The sequence below is a fragment of the Accipiter gentilis genome, chromosome 8 (genome assembly GCF_929443795.1).
Source record: "Accipiter gentilis chromosome 8, bAccGen1.1, whole genome shotgun sequence".
Classification (NCBI taxonomy): domain Eukaryota; kingdom Metazoa; phylum Chordata; class Aves; order Accipitriformes; family Accipitridae; genus Astur; species Astur gentilis.
In genome coordinates this window covers 9,402,853-9,423,749 of record NC_064887.1, presented here as the reverse complement: position 1 = coordinate 9,423,749, position 20,897 = coordinate 9,402,853, and the positions used below count along the sequence as shown (strand labels likewise).

Here is a 20,897-nt window from a genome sequence, read left to right as displayed (position 1 = left end):
ACAGCGAGGAACTGAAGGCCCCATCTACAGGTGACACTTGTCCCAGGGGCTTCTGTAGACAAGGGCAGGTGGAATTTAACCACAGGTCCAGCCGACCAGTTGGATTCACTTACAGGCACGTAAGCACCTTATACAGATACAGCTATTTCTCTTTACCTCTTGAAATAAGCTGCACAAGTATACGGGACAGCAGAGTGTACCCTAGCCCCAGCCTCAGTCTTGGTTCTGTCACCAGAGCTGTTGCCTCAGTTCTTGCCTGGTGCTCCAGATGATCCTAATTCAGTTCCCACTGAACTGCCCGCATTGCCTATGCTCTAGGATGGCTGTTGCCAGACAGCCTGACTGTGTGGACTAAACACCCTACTAAAACATATTTCTGACTCTCAGGACCGTCTCTCCCTTTCTGTGCCTCGATTTCCTTCTCTGCAACGTGGTGATACCAACATAGACATTTCCTTCTTTCAGATCTTTCAATCAGATGTGCTCTGGAAGTGTTGCAGGTTGTTACTATTTCCAGGGCTATCGTTATAACACATTTTGGCTGCACTAATTCCCTCAAACAGAAATTGTTCTGCCTGTAGTAGGCTGGGACAAAGCAGCCAATTAGTTGTCCCTTACACGTTTATTAACTCTGCAGCTTTCTTTCAATGAGTATGTGGAATCTGGTAATGTTTTAATATATTTTCATAAACTGTGGGCACAACATGTCCTGTTTCAAGCTAATAACCATGCCATATAATTAGTCCTGATTACACAGATATTTAGTATCATTTTACATATTCCAATCCCTTCCTAATGCCACTGCCTAGCCAAGGAATATTTAAAGCCACAGCCATCTCCCTTCTGCTTCCCAGAAGTTTGCAAGATTTTGTTTTGGACAGGTTTGCAGTTAACACGACAGCTTCAAAGAACAATTTCATTTCATTGATATACATTTTATATATATACAAGCTCTGATCAGATGTCAGGTGACAAAGCCCAGGTTACAAATAGAAGGCATTTATCTACTTTTACAGTGAAAAGCCGGTATTTGAAAGCTGTCAAGAAATTAACAACATGAATCTTTAAAAATCTATTTCTTAAACATCTGTTGCCTTAGGGGTGAACATTTACTGTCTTTAGGATTTTACTGTGAGGTAGCACTCCCTGAACAAAAGATCCCTCACCCCATTAGACTCTGGTCGGGGAGCAAGAAAAATTTGCTCTGTGCAACCCGATTATAGATGTGTATCTTTCCCTGCTGGCGTGGCTGTCTCTATAGAGATGGACATGGATATTTGATGAGATTAAAATGCTTCAGTTACCACTGTCAGTGGTTCTTTAATTTAAAATGAAGAAAGCAAACAAACATTCCTTTTGATGAGGTAACTGAATGATGCTACGGAAAAGCACTTTGCTGTCAGGTGGTAATTAGGTTCAGTAATAGTTGTGGGTTTTTAGCCTTGGAGGCTGTGGCCCTTGGGAGTCTGAGAGAAATGATACATTCAATTTCCGGAGGAGAGGAAGATGCTGGATGCTTTTCTCTGCTAACCCTGCAGGTCTCTGCAGATAAGAGCATTCAGAACTGCAGCGCTGACAATCCTCCCTGCGCCAGCCTAAACTGTTGTGTCAAGATCACGAACAGAGAAAGAGAGATGGACTCAAAGCTGGGCATTTAAACACCTAACGCACTCAGGCTGGCTCTGACCACATATATAAGCAACTGCCAGAATGGCTGCACTGAGAGGATTTTTAAAGGCTGCAGAAAAAACTCCAGCAATTGCTCTATGGTCTGCGCTGATATTTGTAACATCCATCTTGCGCATCACTAGAAAATCTTCAGTAAGAAAGTGTTCCTCTGCAAACAGGGGAGAAGAAGGGAGTGAATTTCAAGGCTCAGCTGCCTCCCTTGCCAATTGGGAATTAGCTTTTCCACTGCAAAATATAAATTATATTTGGTTGTGCTATTAAGAGTTGAAATCCAAATGAAGCATTCCAATTGGCCCAAAGGCAATTTATTAGAAACTTTTAGTTTGGAGGCATTATTGCTGTTTTCTCAGAGCAGAGACCAATTCTGAATATGGTGTTTCCCGTGAAACAGGAGCTCTGGTTCCTGGTCTCCTCCCTCCTTATGTTATTACACAGCTTTGCCTGTTCAAGGAATGACGGTTCTCCACAAACGGCTCAGTGGTATCTCCCCTGCTCCTCACACAAGCTAAGAGACACTGAAAGGACACCAGTTGGCCAACACCAGACAGAAGGCCAGCAGCACTGCAGGGATTCAAGCTTGGGCATTTCAAACCCTCTGTTCACACCTTTGTGCATTGCTCACCAGTGCTTTACTTCATGTCCAAGAAGACTTCCTTTTGGACAAACATCCAGTGAACTGGTTGTAAAGCTGGAGTAAGGATTTATGGTGAGACAGGGTCCCCAGTTAAAGGGTCCCAGCTGGACTGGCAGAAGGAACCTGCCATCTGGCTGCCAGCACTGCGACAGGTCCAAGGGGAGATGGAGAACCCTGCCTTTAGCACAGGCTTGCCAGTAGTTTCCTGAAGCACTGAAGAAGTTTTCACTTCCAGAATTAAAACTTTTCAAATAAAGTGAGTCTGATTCTCCTCTCACTCTCAGGAGATAAATGAAGGGTAAGTCCATTAAAGATACTGGTGTGAGATTGGTGTACAGCAGACAAAATTCGGGAAAGATATCAATATCTCCAAAATCCTCTGAATATTTTTTCAGACATAAACCAGGTATCTTTCCTGATCATAAATGCTTTATTTCCGAATGGAATTTCAATAAAATAAGCGCAGTTAGACTAGCACGCTTATTATAAAGCCATAATGCAGTAGCACTGAAGTTTAGTCATGAAAGGTATTAAAAAAGCAGCCATGCTAAAGCAAGAGAAATTGCTTTCTGACCTACCGAGTTTTAGGAGTGGGTGCTAGTGGTCTCTCCACCGAGGAGTTCAGCCTGTAGTAATCCAAGAATGTCCTGGCCACATTTCTTCCAAGCTTCATATCTGTGAGTTTTTAATTAAGGAGCTTTTTTTTTTTTTTTGAAATAATTAAAAATAATAATAATAATAAAGCAGAGTCTAAAGGTAAATTACTGCTATTTGATGCATGAGCAAGTTTTACATTAACCATCCCACAGTGCTTAGGCTTCAGACAAAATGACTTACGCAAGCAGATAAAGCGGGGGTCATCTTGTTTGCGACTTGTTTTCACAGGCAGGTGCTGCATAAAACCACGACAGGAGGAAACAATCTCTCTTTACCCCCATGCCTGGTTGCAGATCCCTGCGGTGGTCATGAAGTAATACACCAGACAAAATGGGCCTTCCAATTTCCACGTTTAGGGAAAATAATTACCTAAAAATGCTTGAATACAGGCAGTTTTTCTGTGCTTGTATCCAGGAAACAAGGTCAACAATGTCATGGTATGAACAGCCATGGACTAGTGTACAAACTCAAGGTTGGGATTACAGCTGTAGCCCTCCAAACCTTTAGCACTGACACCCCCCCTGGTCCTGGGAGAATATACTGTTCTTTAACTGTGTTGTATTCAAGACCTGAAATGGTGATTTTAGCACTGAACTGGAAGGACAGTAGATTACCCTAGGGAGGTCAGCAGTAACTCTGGGGGCTCTTCTCACTAGTCACGATTCCTCCTTCAGCTAACCCTGAGCCCAACACTAGGCAGGTGCTGCACATCAGAGCTGCCACGGAGACGTTATGGGGGCTGAGGACTCCTTTGTTTGCCTGTTTTGAACTGATGGTTACCCACGCTACAATAACCACATACTTCTCCTGGGCACTGCCCCAAATGGCCACCGTAATGGTCATTTCAGGAGTGCTGATGCAGTAGCTGAGGTGGGTACGTAACCTGGGGAATCTAAATACACCTCCGTCCAACACTCAGCAGCCGAGGAAAATAAACTGTTGCTGGGCTGTTTTGTGTGCATGCATGTTCTGCTTTATCAATAGTTATCTGCTGATGTTTCCATTAGAGGAAAATTCCAGAAGTGCAGTGTCCCAGGGGCTTCCAGCAGCGCCTGTGAAGACGCTAGCTTCTAAATGAAGCTTTTATTACCCGCCCACTTACATTAGACACATCAAAACAAGTGAGCATGAGACATCAGGTTCAGGCATCACTGTGAGATCTCTCTTTATCATTTATTTATTTATTTAAAGGGGAGGTCGAACTAATGTGACTCAGTCTTTAGCTCTAGTTCTGCAAAAAGCCAGCCCCCAGCTCTGCTAGCGCTGCAGTCAAGCCCAGTTCTAGTAGCTGAGGATGACTCCTGACACTGCTTTTCTCTCCAGTGACCTGGTCCCACTTTTCTGGTTCCCACTGCTGTGCCTGGGGATGGTTACATGGATCTATCCCTTCTGTTTCAGGGTCTATGCTGATATGCTCATTGTGTTCCTAATACCGTACGTGCTGCGGGCATCCGTATTCTTCTGCCCAACAGTACAGCCCAGCCTGAACAGCTGGTGTTCACGGCTGTTGTCTGCGTGGACAGGGATAGTTGGTTGTGTGAAACAACACCGGCTGTTTCACGGCTGCTGCAGTACCCAGTAAGCTCCACTGCAGCCTGCCAACACCGACAGACGAGACTAACCGTACATGCGTGAAAGTTCAGAAAGTTGGAGACAGCTTAAAGTTTATCAATTTGAGGGAGGGCAGCGTTGCTTTGAAAGTGTTTTGTGATTGTTACTGGAATTTGGGGTTGGCTGTGGGTAGTTTGGTTTCTGCAGATGTGAACTCAAAGCAGCGGCAAAGGTTAAGAGTTCAAAGTAGTCTGAGGAAGCGAGAAAGAAGGGAAGAGGGCTGTCAAACATTTAAGGGATTGAGAAGACTAACATGGCTTGATCTTGTAGTTTCTTTCATTTACTTGGCACTTTAAAGGCATAAAGTGGTAATTGGACTCGGTAAAGTCTCTAGGACATTTTCTCAGTACCAATCTCAGAAGGCTCCTCTGCCAGAAATGGCCCTGCTGCCCTTTTCTTTGTTTCTTTACATTGCTTGTGTTTGCACAATGGGAAACACCTGACCTGCTGTCCTGAGGGAGGAAGCCCTTAGCTGAGAGTGGGTGCAGCCTAGAAAGTGGTTATAGGAGCTCCTACATGGTGCCTTACAACTCTGCCTTAACCCTGACCTGCAGGAATCCAGTTCTATTGCTGAACTTAGGAACAGCTTTCTAAAGGTAAAGGCAGTTAACCACTGGAATAACCTGCCTTAGCACCTCTGGAAATCTCCAGACCAGAGCTATTCAAGAGCAGATTAAACCCACAGCAGACATGAATGCTTTAGGTCTAACTGGTCCTGCACAAAGTTCAGAAAAGGAAATAGAGAAAGGCCTCTAAGGCCACTTCACCCCATTTTTCTACAATGCTTAACATGCTTTGCAGCCCACGCAGACCACCTGTTTGCTATGATTACCAGGCAAGTAAAGGCTTTTCGTGGAGCATGGACACACAGGTAGACAGACACTGAAGAAACTGGAAATGCAAACCTGTGCCCTGTGCAGCCAACAAAAAGTCACAAAACGGGAACAACTTGCAGTCAGCATTGACGGAAAGAGATTCGAACCAGCATAGGATAAAAAATTTGCATACTAGTCTCTCAAGCCATCCTACGACCTCTCAGAAACCGCAGTAACAGCCTCTCCCTGTGACTGCCTAGCCTGGACAAGAAATGGCCTGACTCATTCAGCAAGTGCAGGAGGCATATGTGCGCAGAACCAATGGAGAAAAGCAAATCAAATCAATAACATTTGCATTTATTTCAGGTGCATGGAAGACCCAGACTCCACTTTGGCCTACAGTATATCATAAGCACATAAATAACTGCTACTACAACCAGAACCCACTTTTGCTGAGCGGTTGGTTGGTTTGTTTTTTAACCAGCTTCCTTTCTGCAATCACACATGCTGTGCTTTTGCCCATAGGAACTCCCTACCTAGCTTCAACTGTACTTGATAGAAGGCCATTTCCCAGCTATTCCCATCACGGGAGCTCAGCTCATACAAGATAGTAGAAGTCCATTTGGGTGGGTCAAGGTGAAAACATCTGGGTGAATCTTCACTTTCACTAGTGTCTGCAATTCCCTTTCCTCTCCCTTCCTCCTCCATAGACTCATTCTTCCATGCTCCATATTTCTACCTGGAAGTGAAAACCAGTGTGCCCAAGGCCCCTCCTGCAGACACTGTCCTCACAGCATTCAGTCTTTGAATAGCATCAGTGGTTTTGGGGACATTTCAGGACAGTCTGTTTATGTACAACTCTGCCAAATTTCACAGATGTTAGGAAGTTCAAGAATCGTGCTGGCCTCTCTGCAAAATCCCCCGTATTTATGAACCCTAGCATGCCTCACACCCCAAAGCTTCCAGCCCTGGTAAGAAAAGAGGACAGAGGGGTGGGGAATCTCATAAGCCATTACTAGTTTTCAACTGAGAAGATTCATTGCTCCTATTGTGAACAGGCTGCTTAAGCTGGAGCCTCTAGAAGCACAGACACAGCCTTGTTCTGTCTGTGCATGAAGGCAATAAAAATCTCAATTTGGAAACCAGTTAGCACTACAAGTCATTAGGGGAGGTACTAAATGTTGCTGCTTTAATAGCTCACTGATCATTTAATAATGTCACTGCTGCAGAGCATGGTGGCACCATTCGCTCGCTTTTGTTTTGCTTTTTGAAATTCAGGGTCATTCCACTTTCAAGTGTGTGGATTATCTTTCTTTCCCCCTTTTTCCAGACACTGCAAAGTGCTTTAAATAATTAGAAAAAGGATGGCTCCTTCAAGTTCACCGTCTCATTTTCATAAGGTCCAGTGTCATTGCTTTGGAACAGGAAGAGAAACGGTGGTGGTGGTAAGGATTTGACAAGGGCAAAACAGTTAGCAGCCCCCACTCATCTTTGATAAGTCCTGTGGGGTCTCTGCCAAGCAGATTGGATCTCTGTTTTTATGTCTCATCTAGAGGACGGCACCTCCATCAATTTGAAACACTGCGCTGGGTTATTAGCTTATGGAATTCGTCCAAGTTCAGTCCTAAACAGGATTTGAAATCGTGACCATTCAATCTAGAGGAACCACTGACCAGACCCATGCAAGTCTTTTGTTTCAGACAAACAGCTTTAAGTTATCCTAAAGACAGACAGAGGGGAAGAAAAAAAGTAGGGAAGGGAGAAAGAGGGGAAGGAAAATGAGACACGAAGAGAAAGATGAATCTTTTTAATAGCTCAAATTAAAACCCAGAAGAAGCTCTTTGTTTGACAAAACTGAATTCTACAGCAAATCTCAGTCTACCACAACAATGATCCTGTTATTTATGAAAAGAGGGTTATTTTGTGTGGGAGAGTCCCAGATGACTGTGGTCAGCTAGCATACTGTCAGCTTCGTACAATCTCAAGAGAAATATGGATGAGGTTTTCTCATCTGTTTATAACAGCTTCCATCAATGGATCAAACCCCTTCCTGACTCGAACAAGAGCTCTAATGGAAAACGGCATTACACGGCTTTAAACCACTGTGTTGTATCACGCCTGGCCTGATCAGAACTAGTCCTCTATTTTAGCACAGCTGTTTTCAGCAGTTACTTGTTTTGTTTCACAGGGCCGACACTATTCTCTAATAAATAAGAGATGCTGCCCACATCATGTCTAATTGGGGGGCCCACTTCAAGCGAAGTGTAATTGGGGCAATATAGAGACTTGGCAGTGGTGGGGGGGTGAGGGGGAGAGGGGCTATTCTGTGGCTTTTCACCAGCATTTAACACAGTGCAAGTCTGGGCGCCGATGATGCATCCTTCCCAGAGACTGTCACTCCAGGGAAACAAGGTTCACAATGTCTAGTAATATCTGGTTACACATTTCAAAATCATTATCAAAGGAGGAAGCTTCTAAAAGGGAGTGTAGGGAGGGGATAGGACTTACCCCGTCCTCACTACTGACTTTCGAGAGAGCAGGGCCTGGCCAGGCAAGCACTAAATCTTCAAGTTGTTGGTTTTGCAGGGCTGCGAGGTGCGTGTAGGCATGCTTTCTGGGGAGAGTCTGCCACTTCCAATGGGAACAGGGCTTTTCATAGCTCCAGTGTAAGAACCAGGCTCAACGTGGGAATCACTGGTGACACCCTGTCACGGTACTCGGCAGGTCAAGCTAGCGAAATGCAACCAGACTGTCCAGCCTTAAAAATCTATAAATGCCCTGAACGCAGCCAGCCTGGAAATAGCAAAGGGACTTTCCCCAAGGGGAGTATTTCCATTCCTAACAGCCTCAGTTCCTGATCCCAGATGGGACAGATGCTTCTGAAAATGAAATGTAACAGCAATGACGAGTCTTCATTTTTATTCCTCTTGTGTGTTATCAGGAAAGGAACCGGGCGGAAAGATCCCTGACTGACTATTTCAGGCCCTTTTCCTGAAATGCTTGATTGTGGTGGAAGAAATTACAAAGATGGAAGCTGTGCACTCTTCTCCCCGAGTAATCAGAGGCCTGTAATTTTCTCTCCTCTGAAAGAGGTGGTTGGAGAACAGGTATCTTGGAGAGCACTGTTTTATCTCTGCCAGAGGGACTGTGCCGCAAGGACCATGCTGTATCCCCCATGAACTCATTTCAATATCAGCTACTGCTTCTGCCCTTCTCGTGAACTAAACTGAAATGGGCAGATCCCAGCTAACATCTGGACACGGGGAACGGAGGGATCTCGAGGCAGAGAAAGAAAAAGGCAGGAAGGTGGCGGTGACGCACGGGACGCAGTGCCAGGATAGAGCCAAGCGCGCCTGACCCCACTGGGGTGCTGCCACTGAAGGGTGGCAGAGACTCAAGGGGAGCAGAGGGGAGTGCGGTGGAGAGCCTGCATACCCCAACTCTCCCTCTGCAACACAGTGGCACCAGTGAGGGAACCACCCAACCGAACGCATTATGCTACTGATGAAAACCTCCACGCAATACTGGGCTGCAGAGCTGCTACCGTATGTGGCTGTCGAAAGGGAGCACTTCATTCAACGTGGGATTCAAGACACACAGACAGGGAAAGGAAAATCAGACTGTCCAGAGCAAGCACAGAAACAGAGAGGGACGAGGTGTTTCAGACACAGTCAAAGTAACACTGGAAAAGCAACAGGGCTACTGCCCATTTTTACCTCTGAATCCACATGCCGTTTACTAGCACTGTGAGCATGATTTTGCTGGGAAACCTTACTGGTGCTCCATTATCCTAATGCCATCTTCACATTGCTCTGTGTAAGTTACATTTTATCCATCTTACGGTCCCTCTACACCAGTGGGAGATGGAAATGGGTGCTCCTGTAAATGGTAATCTGGCCTAAACTATGAAACAGCCAAAGAAAATGGTTTATTTAATATCTTGGCAGTGTTGACTCCTGATGAGGCTATCTAAGGGACAGAGGTCAGAACCAAGCTCACAGCTCAAAAACCCAGAAAGGGTGAATTTCAGCACCAGTATATTTTAATTCATTAAAATATTGCATCAGCATTGCTCCACAGGCTGGTATACTTGAAAAATTATATACTTAAAACCTGATTATAAGAGCTTCTATCAAATTGTCCCCAAATTAATTTGGCCTGCATTTACTGGTCTCACATTAATGTCTGACAGATCTTTATTTAGAGTATCTGGAAGACATTAGGCTGAGCCTCTTCTTGTGATTTTAACATTTCTGATCTTTTCTATTGTTCAGTTCTGGTCACTTGCCAAATCTGGGAAGGAGCCCTTGTGGATTAGCTGACCTCAGCTCTTTACACAGTCAATGAAAATTACAGAGCTGATTCTCTCTGATGTACCAAAGAAGGATGAAAAGAGGGGAAGAAATTTCCAAGTGAAAATCCAGCATTCACAATCTTCTCCTATCACTGATGAATGTTCTCAAATGCACAAGGGAAAAACAGCACGAAGACTTAAGTCTTAACAAGTTTTGTTTTCAGCTTGGTTAGAAATGCAAGAACAGTACAATACTTTCCAATTCTAATTACACACCCCCCCCCAATACACTGGAAAATCATGAGCTGAACTTTTTGGGGATCCTCTTATTCCCTCACATCTCAGCCCAGAAGCATGATGACATTCATTGTTCCATGTCTGACAGTTCCCATTAGCATTCCATTCACGGCTTTGTGCATAACATTCACCACCACCCAAGCAAAATCGGTTTCAAGATAAATGGTAGAAAGTGTGTTTTAACACACCAAAGTGTGGATAAACCATTTTTCATCTCTAAATTGTTGGAAGCTCATGAATTGTATAAATCATAACTAGGCATCAGTAGTCTGTTGCATGCTGCATTTTCCCTCTTCAGCTGCAGCTTGCATTTTCAGACAGGGCATAGTCAATAGCTTTGCAAGAGCAGTCCTAAAAAGAAGAAATGAAGAAATATGATTAAATAAGAAATATGAAGAATTAAGAAATATGAGGATTGTGTTCCCTTGTGACATAACCCTGCATATAACTGGTTTAAAATTTTTTGAATAGAGGAATGATAAGGAGAATTGCAGAATGCTGACAGTGATTGCAAGACTTGCAATGATTTGGGGAGACACTTCTCCCCTGGCTGGGATACCCCTGGCTTTCCTGTGTCCAAGTGCAACTATGTGCACCTGGGAGCATGGGCACTTGCTCTCCAGTGTCTGAGCAGATGCAGAGGACCTCCTGGAACCTACCTTAGATCATCCATCTGAAAAAGGACTCAGTCCAGTGGCTATTAGATGTTTTCAGTCAAGATGCCTCTTCATAAAGACTAGGTCAAAGACCAAATGGATTTCTCTTGCCTTCAGTCAGTCTTTGATAAGTCCCTTCAAGAGAAGGCAACACCTGCATTTGTAGTGGGCAAAATGCAGGGAAGAGACAACTTATCCCCAGGAATTGGCTTAGCTCCTCTCTCAGACTGTCCTGGGAGGAAAAAGGACCACAGCCTCAGAGGCTGTACCTTTAAAAACACTTGCAGTCTCCAAGTAATAGTCATGCTTCAGTGTGTTCAACATTTCGGCTGAGCTCAGTACAAAGTGCAGTGATTTAAAGCTGGGAGATCAGGCGGGATTCAGCAAATTCAGAATTATTTATTTCTTTAGAGCAGAAAGTCTGGCTACAGATTATTTACTGCAAATGGGTCTGTTTGGGGGAGGGGAGGAAGGCGAGAGGGTAGAGAAGGGGCAAATTGATTGATTGAAATTTTTCAATTAAAACAAGCAGTTTTTAAAAAAGATTTAAGGCTTTATTGAAAAGTGGGAAATAATTCAAGAGTCTGGAGCCCTGCTAAGTGCAGATCATAGAGGGGGGGGGGGGGAGAAAATAAAATTTTATTTTGTAGGAGAAGGGAGGGAAGAAAAAAAAGGGAAGAAAAAATATCATTATCTTTGTTTCTTCAGCTACATTAATGTATTTCTCTCCCTGAGTTATCTCCAGTATCTGCAAGTATTGATTCAGGATAAGGCACTGTGGTGTAGGCTGCAGGCAACAGAAAGCTCTGCTGGGAGTGGCACATTTCCAGGGCTAGCAGAGCACAAAAAAGATCTGGGGATTGGTTTTGCAATGGCAACTATGCCTGGCCAAACCAGAGGCAGGGCACCTGCCCTCTCTGCAAGGACCAGGCTGTGCTGGGGTGGCAGAGCGGGTCTAGCTCAAGGGATGAATCAATGATTAAGGTGTCTGTGGGTGCTTGCTTTGGGCACTACAGGATGAGAGGACAATCAGAGTTAAATGAAGTAAAATGAGAAAGAAGGAGCATCAGCTCGTGAATGCCAAGATCTCCTTTCTGCCTACATTGCTGACTCAGGCTCAAGGGTCAACGCCACACTTAAGCTCAGGCTATCTGCTGTAGGGGGGGTTTCTCCCCAAAGCAATGACACACGTGAGCTCGGCCAAAGCTCTCTTCACATCAGCTGGACACACTTCATCTGTAGGTGGTCACTCCAGAGTGGTGTTGGTGAATGAGAAGAGAATTAGAGCTGTTACTAGTAGGTAGAGAAACTAATGCTATTTTTGTCTTTGTAGGGAAGGAGTAAAATATTACTATAATCTCCACACACACACACCCAATTAATGCCTCTTTGCTATTATAATTCCCATTCCTGGATCAATTTCGCTTTTTCTAAAACCTTTGATTTTTCCTTTGTGTTTTAAACTCAAGCTGGAATGCAGCGATAAGGCACTACACATATATATATTTAATCTACACACACACAAATATAGTTATATATAGTCCCTGCCACAAATAACTCTCCTCTGACTGCTGTCACAAGGCCCTTGCTAAAAAAGCTACTCACCCAAGCTGGCTTGTTTTCCTACATCATGTCCCCTGGGGAAGAACTGCTGGCAGCAGCGGGTCTGTGTCCGGATAAAGATGCTGGAAAGGTCTGCAGCTCTCCCCTTCTCCACTGCCTGTCTCTTCTCCTCACTTCTCTGATGGGATGGGAATAAACCGTTGCCAAACTTCAGATCCACCAACTCCTGTCACTGAAACAACAGCCAACTTTGCTGAAGTGGCTGGAAGTACACCGCTGTACAGTCAGTGGAGGAGCGGCCCTTGATTTATAAAAGGGGCATCTCAAAGCAAAGTGCTTGCAAGGGGATTAACTGGTGGGCCAGATTAAGAGTCACTGCTTTCCCTGGTGAAAAGGGTTTTCATAACAACATGCTTGTGACCATAATCTAACCAGCAACCTCTGGAGTTTGTGAAAGACCTAAGCAGCAACTTTGCATCTCTCCGTTTTCCAGAGTGTCGCTTACGGCTATAAAAATCACTTCCCCTTCAAACTCTCGTTATAGTGGTGAGGCCTGTCTGCTGCACTGCTCTTTACTCTGTCTCACTGTCTGCTTGCGTTGCCTATCTCTATCACCATATTACTAGCAAGAAATAATTCCAGGAGCCCTATTTGCCTCCATTCACAAGTTCTAGTATCATCCTGGAGAATTCTTTCTGATCCAGAGCTCAGGTGACACAGCAGCACCAACCTCTGCATGGCTGGGAGAGAGCTCCTCCTTCTCAGATCCACTTCTGACACTGGTGTTCACACTGAATCACTGGGGAATATTCACCCATGGGTGCCAAAGGATGTTTGCTGCAGCTGTCGACCCTGCTGCAGAGGACTGAGATTGACTGACTCTCTTCGCTGAGAAGCCATCTCTCATTGCTGCAAAGCCGGCTGGCCGAGCTCCCTGCTGCGTGCCACGGTCTTGCGAGAAGCAGTGTTTGGCTGTGGAGTCACAAAGCTGAGTTAGACTCTGCCACTTCTAAAGTTGGTTTAACTTCAGCTTGATTGTCTGGGGATTTTAAGGGCTTTCTAAAGGAGGATCAGAAGTCCAGAAAGCCTGAGGAGGAAAAACGGAAAAGATTTGTGGACTTTGGATCATAGAATAGTGAAGAGAGAGAGTGTACAAATAAGTAAAGGCTGCTGTAGAACAGGATAAACTTTTCTGCGCCTGCTGGTGATGGGACAAAAAGCAATGGCCTTAATTTACAATAAACCAGATTGAGATTAGATCTGGGGGGAAGCTTTCCAGTGATAAGACTAGTGAAGGACTAGGAAAATATCTCCTGGGGAGGCTGCAGCATTTCCATCTTAAGACAGAATTAGGAAAAAAGCTATCAGGAAAGGGGGCAGTAGAACTGATCCTGTTTGAGGACAGAGGGGTGGGCAAAGGGTTGCCCCTGTAACTCAGTTTCTTTTGTTCAGATTTTGTTGCAGAGTAGCGCTCTCCACTGGGTTTTTTCTCAGTCCTTGGCAAGGCAGGTATGGCAAGTCTCCGCTCCTTTTGCACCACCAGGAAGATGAGTAAGGGGCACAAATTCACCCCTTTGTAGCCCACCAGCCCCCAAAGACGACCATAACCATCTCACCGCTCACCTCTATGGCCTGCGATTGAAAATTCAGCCCTTCTTTAAAGGCGCTATGTGCTACTGTCTCCAGCTGCACTGAATCCCAAGTCCCCTGCCCCACATTCATCTGCTCCTTACTTCTGAATTCAAACACTGTTCTTCTTTAAAAGCCTCTCTGCCTTTTGCTGCTAATTAAAATATTAGTTGCACTCTGGCTTGCTTTTCCAAGAGGTCTGGACAGCATTGCAGGCAGTTCAGACAACCAACCAACCAACCAAACAGAATCCATTAGGAACTGCCACTGCTGACTGTCGCCCTTTCGCATACATCACATTGAAAAGGTTAATGCTTCCCAAAAGGGGTGGAAGAGACGGGCGGAGGGGAAGGGCAGGAGGGATCCAATCCTGCGAGGACCAGATGTCAAAGATGCTCAATACCGCACAGAATGGGCTCCCCCGCGAGTGAGGCAATTGCCCATCCCTTGGCAAAGCTTCCCTTTGAGGGATCTATAATTTATTAGGGAAGGTGGAGTGCTGAATAAATTGTGCATAGAGATGAAGCAGTGATGATCGCTAACCCAAATCCCTAGGAGCTTGGCATTTTCAATCTTTAGCTCCCATTTGCGTCCCCCCGGTCCCTACTAAGTGAGCAAGCCAAAGAGCTGAATATCGACAAAACATAATGAGCTCATTGAGATCTAAGCATTGCAATTAGCAGGGTGGAATGGAGCAGAGGGGCTGGGAGGCAGACTGTAATTATTTATAATGTTGATAATCACTTACACGTAGTTAAAAATATAAATACATCCCAATGCTTGATGGCATTAACTACCCTTCAGTTAGCTCCATGCCCAATAAGTAAGCGATACCCAAGCACACACAGGAGAAAGGCTAAAGGCCTTTCTGTCTAATGGCTGTACTCACCAGGAGTTACAAACTGTTGGTGTGGGTGGGTGGAGGAAGAGCATTTAAAGGAGATACCATCATGATAGCTCTCATCAGTAGCTAATGTTGCTGTGGAGTTGTGAGGAAGGACAGCTCAGATAAGTGGCTCATGTTCACACAGTGGTAGCTCACCCTCCGCCATCTTCTTTCATAAATTTCACGAATCCCATCTTTTGGATATCGCCACAGGTTCTCACCCAGGTGACCGGAATTTAAGTCAAGGGATACCAGTACAGAGAGCCCCACTGGAGCTGAGGAGTCCTTTGCCATGTGACAGGCTGGTATCTCTATGCTGCAGTCACAAAAGTAACCGTGGTGTATTACAGTGCTACTTGAACTATCGTTAGAAGCACTCAAACTACAGCGTTATGTTTCTCTGCACAGCTCACCTCATGCTGTTTCTCCTGTGCCTAAGCCAGCTTGTTTAAAAATAGCTTGAGTACCTCTGTGCTACAGATATTTCCCTGCTCCTGAAGATTTTGACCAAAGCAACTCTTCCACAAAGTCATCCAGTCGGGGCAATTTCAGATATGGACTATCAAATCACTTTCCTTTCTTGCAATATCCCATCTCTTTGTGGATATCGAATAAAAATGTCTCTCTTACAAAAACGTAAGAGATGTTATGAAAGAGTTGGTCCAAATACAGTCATGTTTTACCAGCCAGAGGAAATGGAGAACAAGCAGTGGAAAGCAGCAACTCTGAGTATAGGCAAGCTCTCAGGGAAGATAATGTACTTGAGAACTGATCTGAAGATCAAAACCACACCTTTGCCTGAACAGTAAGCAGAAGTGACCCTTATCATCTCCACAGTGCACTCCATTGCCATAAAAGTAAAGCATAAGTCAAGTTTTAATGGAAAAACAGGTAAAAGTGAAACCACAGGGGGAGATTACTGTACATCAAAAAGAAAGACATTTTGGTGTGGGGGCGTAGATAAAACCCCAGTCTGCCTGTACCATTGATTTCCTTCCAGGTGAAGGGAGCATTTAACACACTGAGGTTAAACTTGGACCCTTCTCAGTGCAAATGTACAGAGAGGGCAGCAGTGGAGAAATGCTCACCTGAGTTTAGTGAGGCAGCTTAATGAAAACATGGAAAATGTGGAAAGAAAAAAAACAAAAAAGAAGATAAGTAGGGAGAACAGCAGCAGACTGTATTGCAGTTGAAAAAGTTCTGAGAAAATACAGGCAGTGTTCAGTGAAACTGAAAGGGAAAAAACCCAAACCAGAGTAAATGGAAATTGTTCAAAGATTATTGAATGTATGTCCAAGCACTTGCGTTTGCCAGCTAGCAATAAATACACGGCCTGCAAAAGCAAGCCAGTATGGGCAAAGGGAGGAAGTGCAAAAAGCAATCAAGGGGAAGCAAGAAGCATATGCAAGCAGAGCTGCAGTGCTGTAGGGTATAGGAACAGGAGACAAGGGACGACAGGTTAGAGAATGAAGCTGTGAGGCTGGAAATGAGGCAGAACTATGTATCTTGAACTGCATTCAAATAGGGCCCTTAGGCCTACCTCGAGCGTGCTGGAAACCTGAAGGAAAGGCAGCTGGACCACGCTGTAAGGGCCTGGCAGCGGTCGGGAGAGTTGATGTGTTTGGGGTTGTGTTCTGGTAGAATAACCGTTCAGTTTAGTAAGAATGTACGGGAAATTAGTCCTTGCTCTGTATATGACTTTGCAGGGAGCGAAGTAGCTAACAGAGAAATGTACCTGAGCTATTTTAGCAGACAAAGAGTAGAGAAAGCAGAAAGGACGGGGAATTTCTGGCCTGTCTAGAAAAATCCCACAGAGAGCAGGAATAAATGATTCTTTCACAAGAAATACCAAACCAGGTCAGACCAAACCTAACCTACTCCAACAGCCTGTCTTTGTCACCAGCCAGTGTTCAAAGGAAGAATATAAGATATACTCCAAGTGAAGACACCCTTCTGGTAAGAGGTGCGGTGTTGCTACATCAGCAAGGTGCTATCCCTGAGCAGAGCAGATCAGTTAACTGCCCCGGTTAGCTTGGGCACAGGACTGGATGAACACGGCTCAGCCATTTTCAGGACCAATTTCCCTTCTCTGTTGCCAGGAAAGCCTACTAAGAACCAAAGGGAACACCACACACGCGCAACTTCAAGTACCGCACCAGGAATCAACATTTGCTGCAGCACGTTCTTTTAAGTGGTGTTCCCAAATGCAAAAACTGATGCAGAACTTATGAGGCATAAAAAGCTGGTCACAGCAACGAATAAAACAATACCTGCCAATAGTAAAAACCTTTCAAAGGCTGCCAGGCTCCTCCATTTGTAGATTAAAACTGAAGTGCAAAAGGGGATGCGATGTTTGCAAGCCCACCAAGGAAATGCAACAGCAGAAATGAGAAAAGGAACTATTTCCTCACTTGGCCTAGAAGAACATGCCTGTCCTTGCTCAAGCTGATTCTTGCATGAGAGGAGACAGCCTAGATACACTGTCTGGTGAAGAGACCGAGGAGAGCATCGCATCAAAAATATTTCCACAGAGATTTTCCAGGAGAAAATCCCTTTGCTTCAGCTACATTTGTGCTTGTTGTACATCGCCTTTCTCACAGTTTGCAAGAAAAAAGTGTTCTCCCGGCTCACCTCTCACAACCACAAAGCGATGCCTCACCCACGTCCAGCCAATGCAGCGACAAGGAAACAAATCCATGTTAGAGGATAGCCCACTTGAAGCGGATCACCTGTCAAAACGTAGCTCCCATGAAGAACGGCTTGCAATTGAACAACCACCCAAGAATTGCTTGGCAAAGTAATTTTGAGCTGATGTAGCTGAGAAAATGTGGGTCTGTTTGCAGATCATTTGTCAGGCAGAAGAGTATGCCAAACTGATCGGAGAAGGCAAAAGCTGTCAGAGGAGCCACAGTGTGTCCTGTTGCTGAAAGGGCACTAGAGCCGCGACCTGGCCTTTATTTAGGCCCTTCCAAACACCTCAACCTGCACTTTTTTGCTTTTCCAGAAACATTTGACCTGATTGCAATTTGGGGCATTTTAAAATTTATTTATTTTTTAATATCAAAACAATTATAGGTGCATTGTGTTTTCCAAATCAGGTCTTTTCAGAAAAGAACATGTGTTAGTAACAACTACTATTTAAAATACGGAAAGAAAAGTAAAAATAGGTCCTTTCCAGTCTTGTCACATGGAGACAACCTCAGTGTTTCAATGCTTGCATTGCTACAATTTTTTCTCTCTTATGCAACCAGATCAACTCTAATTAGTTCTGACTAAAACATCTGCTTTAGCAACACCTGATCTACAAGCCAGGGAAGCCAGCAGAGAGCCTCCTACTTATTTCGGTGTGCTTTGGAGAAGTTTCTTGTTGGATTAACCAGTAAAACCAGTCAAAAACCTAGAGAACAAGGGTGAAAGTAATTCAGGCTCCCCAAAAAGGAGCAAAGAGATTCTGGCAAGCAAAATCTGAAGGTGGGAGGGTGTCTAGATCAGCAATCTTTCACTTGCCTGCGACTCTGGCAGTAACCTGATGTATATTAGATCAATTTATGACAGAAGGAGCCAACTCAGCCAAGCCCACAGTGGCTCCACAGCCCTGCTATTCCTGTCCCGAGAGCCTGATTCATTTACTGCACTGTTTTTCATGCATGCTAAAATGTCCTTTATTCTTCTCTGTGCTGCTGTTGCCTTTGATTGTACAGAAGGGATTTCTAAATGCTTATTTACTACCATCCTCTTACAATTCCTGTATCTTGGAGGAAAGACAAACCAGTTCATTTTGAAGCAGGATGTTCATCTTTTCAATGGCTAGCATAGACTGGGGCACCAATAAATTAAGGGTTCTAGGGGTTAATTGACTGGAACAAGGTTGGTTAACTTTATGGCTAAATGGTAACTAATCTGCTTGCAGACAGACTGGAGCTGGGTTGCATTTGTACTCAGTGAGTTTGGGCTGTGAAAATGAAAAATTGATGATGATAATAATAATACAAACAGGGACACCTAACAGAAAAGGAAAAAGGAGGTTTTTCTCCCTAAAGAAAATGTACACAGGCTCTGTTAGATCTGAAATGATATCTCCCTCAACCTCTTTTCTTTGTGAAAATCACTACTTCTGAAACAGAAATTCTACCGAAGGAAAGATCCTATTATCAGCAGCAGTCACATTTCACAGCAATGTGATTAACTGCCGGTCACATGGTCCCCTCGCTCACCACTTGTAGACAGCTCAATAATTTTAACGAGGAAAGAAGACCGTCTTTCTCTTCCTTCCTTCCTTCCTTCCTTCCCCTCCCCCCTCCCTTTTTTCTTTCTTTCTTCCCCTCCCCTGTCCCCCTTCAGGCTTCCCTTACAAGGCAGGCAGTTGAAGCTGGCCCTTAAGGAAAACCCCACTGGGACCTGGATATCACTTATCAAGTCTAAATATGCTGTCCTGGTCCAGGTTGATGTGAAGTGCGGCAGCCACATCTCAGAAATCTCCCCCTTTCAGAACAAAACCAGTCACCTTGGCCGGGAAATGTACTACCTCCATCACAGTCACACTTCAATCACCAGCCTCTCCCTTGTCTCAGCTCCTGTCCTTGGTTTGGAGTATTTACAGCCCATCTGTCTGTCTCAAACACACTTCTCACTCAAGAGGGAAATTAATCTCTCCCTTCTCTCCCCTCTCTGCTTTCTCTCTCTTTCTCCCTCCCCCTTCCCCCAACACTTGCAATTTGCCATGAACAGCTTCCCTTTTCTCATCTAAAATTCTCGATGACTTTGAAAATTGACTGCACCCACACACCTGGGCACGGCAAGAGATAATTGATTGCATTTTTATTTCGTCTCTTCCCTAAACTGTTTTCCTTGCTAATGGCCAGTTCTCTGCCATTTTTTTTTTTTAACTGACACTCTGTGTGAGGGACTGAGGGAAAGGAAGAAATAACCAGCTGCTGAATATTGTCTCTTCTGCCTCTCTAAGGAATTAGAAGCTCCGTGAGTGATGAGGATCTTGCCTGGAGACGGATCGGATCTCACAGGGTCCAGGTGATAGAAAGCTTTTCAGGCAGACTCTCTGGGGCTTTGCAAAGGGGCATGTCCTGTGGCACTGTTAAAAGCAAAGGTCACCCGGGCTGCACAGCTGGTAGAGGAACCTCCATATTTTCCTGTTTCACCATCAAGACTTAAGTTACTCGCCGCTTCTGCACCCTCTCTCCAAACTGAGCGAGTTCCCTATTTTACAAGCAGGGAAACTGAGGCACAGTGGAGAAGGGTGATTCCCATGAAATCTCACGAGATGGGAGGCACCACAACTGGCAAAGCACAAGACTGGGAGTTGAGACACCCTGCTTTTATGCCCAGATTGTCCAGCTTGGTATCAAGTAAGGACAGAGAAATCAAAGTATTCACGTATGGACACTGACCTTGGTTTCTAAAGCCAAATGAAGGCTCTTAAAAAGACAGCCCGATTTCTCAGGTAAAATATTGGCTGTAATGTCTCTGACTCAGTTTCCCCATGATAATAGCAACAGGCCAATTTGACTGTGAATCTGCCTGTCATCGTCAGGAATTGGTGGCAGCTCTCTTATGCCTCTCAGGTGGGAAGGATATTACTAGCAAATTTGTTCCCAGCAAACCCCTGCTTCTCCTTCCATCTTCTTCATGTGGAAGAGTAAAAGATGCAATAATATTGGTTAATTTGATGAATGACTCAGGGAAATAAAAAAAAAAAAAAAGGCAGCCCTGAATAGCCCACAAGACAGGGCATAAGAGGCTGGGAGCAAAGAACAAACACAGGAGAGAAGTACAAACCAAAAAACACAAGTCACTTAATGTGAGGAAACCTGTGCTAACTAGAACTGCTCTAACTTATATGGAAATCTAACTATAGGGGATGTAGTGGAGACTATGGAGAATGAAATTAGGCTGCAGGGATACAGGAGGTGTTTCATAGGAGGAGTGAAATGGAATTGGTGAAGCATAGTGATCAGATGAACCTAGAAGGCATCTGCTGGTTAGGCGAATACTTCCCACTTGTGTCTACCTCCTTCGAGGTTTTGCTTCTTAATAAGTAAAAGTTGTTCTTCTTGCTGAGTGGTGACTCTTACTGCAGGAATGTGCTGAGAGAAAAGTGCAAGTTTCTGGGTTGTGTTGGGGCAATCCGTCTGCAGCTGAAGGCCCAGCA

General features: G+C 44.7%; 1 protein-coding gene across 1 annotated transcript in view; it reads right to left on the bottom strand.

Annotated features, from left to right (window-relative positions):
* Nucleotides 1-20,897, bottom strand: part of LOC126041974 (BEN domain-containing protein 5) — a 980,738-nt gene that overhangs the window by 12,814 nt on the left and 947,027 nt on the right. The window contains exon 12 of the mRNA XM_049808428.1: nucleotides 2,902-2,998. Coding sequence (XP_049664385.1) covers nucleotides 2,902-2,998 — 97 coding nt within the window. The remainder of the gene's footprint in view (nucleotides 1-2,901; nucleotides 2,999-20,897) is intronic.